General features: G+C 39.4%; 1 protein-coding gene across 1 annotated transcript; it reads right to left on the reverse strand.

Moving 5' to 3' along the window:
* Positions 1–6,898: 6,898 nt before the first annotated feature.
* LOC111894678 (uncharacterized) lies at positions 6,899–7,945 on the reverse strand. The gene is made up of 2 exons (XM_023890769.1): positions 7,466–7,945; positions 6,899–7,420 (listed from the first exon to the last, which is right to left on the reverse strand). Exons 1-2 carry the CDS (start codon positions 7,943–7,945, stop codon positions 6,899–6,901), a joined length of 1,002 nt encoding a protein of 333 aa, XP_023746537.1.
* Between the last annotated feature and the right edge of the window lie 419 nt (positions 7,946–8,364).

The raw sequence follows: 8,364 nt of genomic DNA on the forward strand, positions 1-8,364 counted from the left end.
TCTCACGAAAGCCTCGCAGCCCCAAATCTTGATGTGGTCTAGTTTAGGTACTTTACCAGTCCACATCTCGTGAGGAGTTTTGGCAACTTTCTTTGTAGGGACTAGATTGAGGATATGGGCGGCAGTCTCTAAGGCATACCCCCAGAATGAGATTGGTAGGGAAGCTCGACTCATCATGGAACGAACCATGTCCAACAAGGTTCGATTACGCCTCTCAGCTACACCATTCAACTGCGGTGTCCTGGGAGGTGTCAATTGTGAGACAATCCCACATTCCTTTAGATAGTCGAGGAACTCTGAACTAAGATACTCACCACCTCGATCGGATCGAAGCATCTTAATGTTCCTGCCCAATTGATTCTCGACTTCCTGTTTAAATTCCTTAAACTTCTCGAAAGTCTCTGACTTATGCTTGATTAAGTAGACATATCCATATCTACTGTAATCATCGGTGAAAGTCAAATAATAACGATTAGCATCCCCTGTGGCATGTTTGAATGGTCCACACACATCCGTGTGTATAAGGTCCAACAAACCTTCACCCCTTTCACATGAGCCTGTGAAGGGTGACTTTGTCATTTTTCCAAGTAAGCATGATTCGCAACTATCATTTGACTTTAGGTCAAACGACTCCAAGACTCCATCCTTTTGGAGTTGGCCTATGCGTTTCTTGCTTATATGTCCAAGACGACAATGCCATAACGATGCTTTATCCATGTTATTATTATTAGAATCAATACACAAAACATTATTTCCTAAGTTATCTATAATAGATACAGCTTCATACACACCATCACAAGGTAATGCTTTAAAATAAAGTACATTATTAAAGAAAGCATTAATCGAACCAACTTCATTATCAAACGAAAAGGTGAAACCTTGTTTGTACAATGCATGAAAGGAAATAATATTTCTTGCCATTTCTGGCGAATAACAACATTTATTCAAATCTAAATTTAACCCACTACTTAGCGATGAAGTATAAACTCCAATCTTGGTGACAGGTGTAACTTTCCTATTCCCCATGATTAGGTTTATTCTTCCTTGCTCCACATTCTCACTTCTTCCTAGTCCCTGCAAGTCACAGCAAATATGAATTCCGCAACCTGTATCAAGGACCCAAGATTTCGAATGGGGTGAGTTATTAGAAATGATAGTGTAAATACCTGCATGGTTGGGTTTGACTTTCCCATCCTTTACATCTTGCTGGTACTTTGGGCAGTTCCGCTTCCAATGAGCTTTTTCGTGGCAATAGAAGCATTCAGCCTCTTTTGGGTCAGAAGAAGGAGTAATAAAACCTTTCTTGGTTCCACTTGAAGAAGAGCCATCAAGGGTCCGAGCCTTGGTACCCTTTGAAGATCTCTTTCTCTTCCTCCCTCGACTCTGCCCGATTGCCAAGACCGGAGTTGTTTCTGGAGTAGGAGTGATAGCAACCGACTTCCCCTTAAGACCTGTTTCTGCGGTCTTGAGGAGTCCCTGAAGTTTGCTGAGGGTGACCTCTTCCTTGTTCATGTGATATGTCATGCGGAATTGATCATAGCACGATGGTAAGGAGTGCAAAATGATATCTATTGCAAGCTCCTCAGGGAAGTTCACATTGAGCTTCAGCAACCGATCCACATACCTTTGCATTTTCTGCATGTGGCTCGTGACGGACTCTCCGTCCTTCATCATGGTTGTTATCATGGAGCAGATGACTTCGTACCTCTCTTGTCGTGCACTTTGATGGTATCTTTCCATCAAGTCTTGGTGCATTTCATAAGGGTAGAAGTCTTCGTAAGACTTTTGGAGTTCAGCTGTCATGGTGGCTAACATGATGCAAGCCACCTTGGTTGCATCTCTTTCATGAGTATGAAAGTCAGCGATCTCCTTGGGAGTTGCAGTGGACTCGTCAATTTCCTTAAGCTCCTTGTCAAGGACATATTCTTTGTCCTCGTAACGAGTAATCATCCTGATGTTTCTGATCCACTTATTGAAGTTGGATCCATCAAAGGTGACTTTCCCACATAGACTCATAAGAGTAAAGGAGCCATTAGGATTTGAGCCAGAAGCATTAGATGAAGACATCTGAAAAGAAGAACAAGTTTAGTTTAGATTTAAGAGAGTCCTTAATAAAACACCCAAATGTAATATTAAGGCTAGGACCCAATCACAATATAATATAACTTAGAAGAGGTATGCCGTAATCTAAGCTATACCATATTTGAAAGGTAGGTGAATGACGATTCACCAATTTCCACCACGAAAACCGAAATAATAAATATTTAGTTTTTATTGGTTTTAGAAATTCCTAGATTCTTTGAGATCCAATGAACTTTTCAAAGGCATGTTTCGATCTCGGGAGTGCCCTCCAGGTTTTGTGACTGGGATGCCGAGGATCACAAAACGAGGTGTGAAGTAACCATGCAAATCACTTGGTACCCTTAAAAGTTTATCACTCAATCGATGTGCCGGTAAACCACACACGCTCCACCGATACTATAATAAACCTTAAGTCACCCTTTACCTACCTTGTTAAGTCCAAGTTAGTGTGCCGGTTAACCACACACGCTCCACCAACGACTCAGACAAAGTGTAAAGTGTAATTTCATGGATTAGCACCTTATTCACATTTTTCCTAAAGTAACTAAGATTGGGAATTTTATAAACATTTAGTTACTTTATATATTCATCATACTTTGAATGAGAATTTATAAGTCCTTGTCTTACCCGTTCGGCTAACGACCCTCCACCAGTCAAGCAAGCGGTGGGTGAGAATATACACCCATTAAGTCACCATTTTATAGGCAACAACCGTATACCCACCTTATAGACCGGCTTCGTGAATGAGGCGTACTAGCGGTAAGACGACTTGTTCTTATACATATATATATAATTATTAAATCATCATAATATAAGTATAAGGGTTGAATTTTAACTTTTAAAATTCTAGGGGTTGGAACTAAAGTTTTAACTTAACTTTACTTGTTCCAAAACTTGAGGGCAAGTTTTGTAACTTTCAAAACTTTTCATTTCTTGTAACTTATGAGTTTAATAGAGTCATAAAATGAAGACTCTTCATTTTTATAACTCTTGTGTTTTCTTAATGGTTTTTTTTTTTAACTCAAGTGACTCTTGGTTTTCCATAACTTAAGGATAAGTTATGGACTCCATTAAAACACATTATGATCAAGAATTAAACTACCAAATAGGTTACAAATAATTCCTATGATCATCTAAAACATCATAAGAACAAGAACATGAATATGAACATAATCAAAAATTACATAAAACTTTGTAATTTTGATAACTAGTTGTTGTAAATGAATTAGTAAAACATTACACCACCAAAAACAAGTTTATATTTACTAAAACAGTTTAGGGTAATGTTTCTAATCATTTTCCAGCAACTGAATCGAAATTCTGCACTCATTCGACCCTACTCGCCGAGTGCATGAGCATGACTCGCCGAGTTGGTTGAAGATACACATGGACTCGACGAGTTCCCCTATGGACTCGACGAGTCCGATCGCAGACAGCAAATTTTCGATCCTGTTTTCAACTTTTAAGCACAAATAAGAACAAACAAGCCTAGGCTCTGATACCACTGATGGGTTTTGAGCATTCTAACACTTCCTAAGTGTGCATGCAACCCTAATAACCTTGGATCTATGTTTGTCTAATTTGTCATGCAAAGTTGAATTCCAAGGTTATATCCTATCTAGCATACATGGGGAACAATTTCAACATAAAGTATAGATAGAATAACTTACCTTGTTGTTGCTTGTGTTCCTTGAAACCTTGTGAGCCTAGCACCTCAAGTGGTGATGCCTCAAATGCTTCACACAACACCAAATGCTCTTGGAAGAACTTATGAGAGTATACTCACTTCTTCAAATCGGCCAAGTCCTCTATTTCTTTTTGTCAACCGATTTTGGTGGAGATTATCTTTCTTATATAGTGTTGACACATCTAGGGTTAAACCCTAATGTGTCATGACTCTTCATTTCCATGACCCATGGGTTTGTAACTCCCATGGAGCATCCATGGAGCATCCTATGGGTGGAACCCAACTTGATGATCCATGGAGCCTTTTAGCCCACTATACAAGATATGGATGATTTACTTAATCAACCCATATATTTAATTAGTTATCTTTTGATCACTTAATTAATTCTAAATTAATTCTTGATCAAACTAATCAAATAATATTATTAATATATTAGAACTTATAATATATTAATAATCTCCAAGCGTTATTTCTCTCATTTAGTTTATCCAATTGCATGGTGCCATGCAACCCAAATGGACCATGCCGGGTCGGGTCAAGTACATACCAGAAATAGTTATGGACTTAGACACCTTATCCAACAGATATCTGGCCTCCTTCTTCTCCTCTTGATGTACTCTCCTCCTTATCTCAAAATCTTCAAGAAATCACACCAAAACACTTCAATCTGACAAGAAACAGGGGTTAGTTCGATATAGGGAGCTCTGAGGGTAAAGGAGCCGGGCTTGGGACGCATAAGGTTGATTGAAATAGGGTGCAAACCCTTGAAATTACGGTTTCATCCAGACAGTGGGGACTCGCCGAGTCCAAAATGTTGACTCGCCAAGTTGCCAACTTAAACGTGCTCAATATCCCGACTCTACTCGGCGAGTCGGGCCTACAACTCGCCGAGTCCAAGGCTAAAAATGAAATTTACTTAGATAGGTCATACCTACCAGGAACCAGATGCTACATCGATTTTATCCGCCTAATCTTTCCTATTGCTTCCCACCGATTTTTCCAAGATTCTCTTGAGTGTCCTATTTGTAATCTCGGTTTTCTTATTTTTTTTGTTGATGGTAAGGTGTTGAAAACCTATGTCATACACCATATCTTTGTAACACCTTTGCTATTTGATCATTAGCAAAATGGGTTCCCTTATCGCTTATCAATGCCTTTGTCACTCCAAACCTAGAAAATAACTTTGTAAGAAACTTCACAACTACCCTTGCATCATTTGTTGGTAATGCTTGTGCCTCTGCCCACTTTGACACGTAGTCCACCACCACAAGTATGTATTTGTATCCTCTAGATGATGGGAATGGTCCCTTGAAATCCACACCCCACACATCAAATACTTCACACACTTAGATATTCCTTTGTGGCATCTCATTCATTGCCCTACCTTTGGCAAGCATCACACTCTCTAACATAGGTGGCAGCATCCTTGAATATTTTTGGCCAATAAAACCCTGCATCAAACACCTTTTTAGTCGTATATTGAACCCCATGATGTCCTCCTGCCAACCCATTATGACAATTCTCTAAAATGTCATAAATCTCCATTCCAAATACGCATCTTCTAATGATCCCATCTGCACAACTTCTAAAAAGATATGGCTTATCCAGGAAATAATATTTGCTTTCTGAAAAGAGCTTCTTCTTTTGTTGGTGAGTGAGCCCTTTTGGAAGAAAGTTGGCCACCAAGAAGTTTGCATTGTCGTCCTGCCAAGGCTCTTCCCCTATAATCATCATCAAATACTCCTCTGGAAACCTATCCCCAATACCCTTTTTGTCCATCTCGTCCCTCTCTGGATTTTCTAATCTAGATAGACGGCCAGCCGCTACATTTTCCATCCCTTTCTTGTCCTTGATCTCGATATCAAATTCTTTAAGTAGAAGCACCCACCAGATCATCTAGGCTTCGCATCCTACTTGGCAAACAAATACTTGATAGCAGAATGGTCAGTAAAAACAATTGCTTTGGAAAAAATAAGGTATGGACGAATTTTTTCAAAGGCGTAGACCACGGGCAATAATTCCTTTTCAGTAGTGGTGTAATTCTCTTGGGCCGAATTTAAGGTCTTGCTTGTAGAGTAAATGGGTTGAAAGTACTTGTCAACCCTCTGACCAAGCACAACTCCTAAGGCCTAATCACTCGCATCGCACATTATTTCAAAAGGTAAGTTCCAATTCGGGGCGATAATGATCGGGGCATTAGTCAATTTTTCTTTCAAAATATCAAAAGAGTCCAAACATTCTTTAGAAAAAATAAAAAGGTGCATCTTTCAAAAGTAGTTGAGTAAAAGGTCTAGTTATTTTAGAAATTTTTTTAATAAAACGGCGGTAAAAACCTGCATGACCTAAACAACTCGTAACGCCATTCACATTGGTTGGTGGGGGTAATGTAGTAATGGTCTTAATTTTTGCCCGATCCACCTTAATCCCCGATTTGTATATTTTATGGCCTAAAACAATGCTTTCTTTCACCATGAAATGACACGTTTCCCAATTAAGGACTAAATTGGTCGTTTCACACCTAGTAAGCATCAAATCAAGGTTAGTAAGACAATCATTAAAAGAAGAGCCAAAACCAGAAAAATCATCCATAAATACTTCCATAAATTTTCCACCATATAGTGGAATATCGCCATCATGCATCGTTGGAAGGTTGTTGGCGCATTGTATAACCCAAAAGACATGCGTCTATATGAAAATGTTCGACTTGGACAAGTGAAATTCGTCTTCTCTTGATTATTAGGGTCAATAGGAATCTAAAAATAACCTGAAAATCCATCTAAGAAACAGTAATACCAATGTACAGATAATCGCTGAAGCATTTGATCAATAAAAGGAAAAGGGAAGTGGTACTTGCAAGTGGCATCGTTTAGCTTTCGGTAATCGATGTACACCCGCCAACCAGTTACCGTTCGCGTAGGTATGAGATCATTCTTCTCATTCGTCACAACTGCCATCCCTCCTTTCTTTGGCACCACTTGAATTGGACTAAACCATGGACTATTGGAAATCGAGTATATGATCCCGACATCTAAGAGCTTGACAACCTCTTTCTTGACAACTTCTTGCATGTTTAGGTTTAAACGCCTTTGATGTTGCACTACTAACTTCGTTCCTTCTTAAAGGTTGATCTTATGAGAACAATAAAGAAGGGCTAACTCCTTTAATATCGGTAATATTTAATGCGATAGCATTTTTCCTTTTCTTCAAAACATTCACCAGCTCTTCTTTTTCGGTTTGTGTAAGGTCAGAAGCTATAATCACATGTTTTTGATCACCCTCTTCTAAAAATGCATACTCTAAGTGTTCCAGCAAAGTGTTTAGCTCCAATTTCATATTTTGAACACTAAACACGTTGAGTCCAGTAATGGAACTCATGGAGTTGTGGCCAGTTTTCCCGTCAGATCGCGACTTTTCATCCCAACTCGCCGAGTTTATCTCTGAAACTTGTCGAGTTGAGTTTTCAACATTTCTAGTTAGTTCGTCGTATTCTCTTTCTTCGAGTTGCCTTTCTATCTCATTGAGGTCTCTTTCAGCATCAAAGTCATCTTCTGAAGCAAAGGTGGATTTACTTGACTTGTCTTCTTTCCATCCCTCCAATAATTTTTCCAAACTGTCTATCGAGAAGGCCGTGTCATCACTAAACTTAGAGTGCTTCTTGGATCAATCAACTACAAAAGTAACTGAATCTTTTCCCACTCGAAGGGTAAGTTTGCATTCTCTTATGGCTACTATGGCACAAGCGGTGCTCAAGAATGGTCTCCCAATAACTATAGACACTTGATGGTCTTCTTCCATATCTAATACTATGAAATCTGCAGGAAAAACAAACTTATCGACTTTCACCAATATGTCCTCACATATCCCTCTTGGAAATGTCACCGTCTTTTTCGCTAGATGGATTGCCATTCGGATCAGTCTTGGCTCTGGATGGTTCAACTTTTTAAAGAATGAGTATGGCATGAGATTTACACTTATCTCCGAATCGACCAATGCATAACAAGTAACTAAATTTCCGAATGGGCATGGCAAAGTCAAACTACCCGGGTCACCCATCTTCTGTGGCAATTTGTTCAACATTGTGACTGAACAATTCTCATTAAGGACCACCTTAGATTCCTCCTCCATGTTCTTCCTATTTGTGAGAAGGTCCTTCAAGAAGTTGGCATACTTGGGCATTTGTGCAACCGCCTCGATGAAAGGAATGTTAATTTGAAGGGCTTTGATGTGCTCTAGAAACTTTTGATAGTCATCATTTTGCTTATCTTTTCTAGCTCGGCTTGGGAATGGAAATGGAGGTGGATACGACTTAGTTGGAGGTTTATTTCTCTCATCAAGTAAAAAACTCGTCGAGTTCCTTTCTGGAACTCGTCGAGATCCTTTCTAGAACTCATCGAGTTGGTTTGATTGTTTGTGAATCCATGTTTTGTTTCTCTTCTTCCTGAGCCTCTTTAGGATCTTCATTCGGGATCGGGGTCAGAGGAGTGACTATTTTGCTGCTCCTAATCGTCACAATATTGATGTGTGTGCCTCTTGGATTTTACTCGGTGTTGCTAGGAAGCCCGCCTAGTGTCCTTTCGTTGAATTGGTTAGCAAGT

The sequence above is a fragment of the Lactuca sativa genome, chromosome 2 (assembly GCF_002870075.4).
Source record: "Lactuca sativa cultivar Salinas chromosome 2, Lsat_Salinas_v11, whole genome shotgun sequence".
In the NCBI taxonomy this organism is placed as follows: domain Eukaryota; kingdom Viridiplantae; phylum Streptophyta; class Magnoliopsida; order Asterales; family Asteraceae; genus Lactuca; species Lactuca sativa.

Coding starts and splice junctions, on each gene's coding strand:
- LOC111894678 (XM_023890769.1), bottom strand. CDS start 7,945: ATGCCCAAGTATGCCAACTTCTTGAAGGACCTTCTCACAAATAGGAAG. Junction 7,421..7,465: donor AATGCAAACTTACCCTTCGA/GTGGGAAAAGAT, acceptor TGATCCAAGAAG/CACTCTAAGTTTAGTGATGA.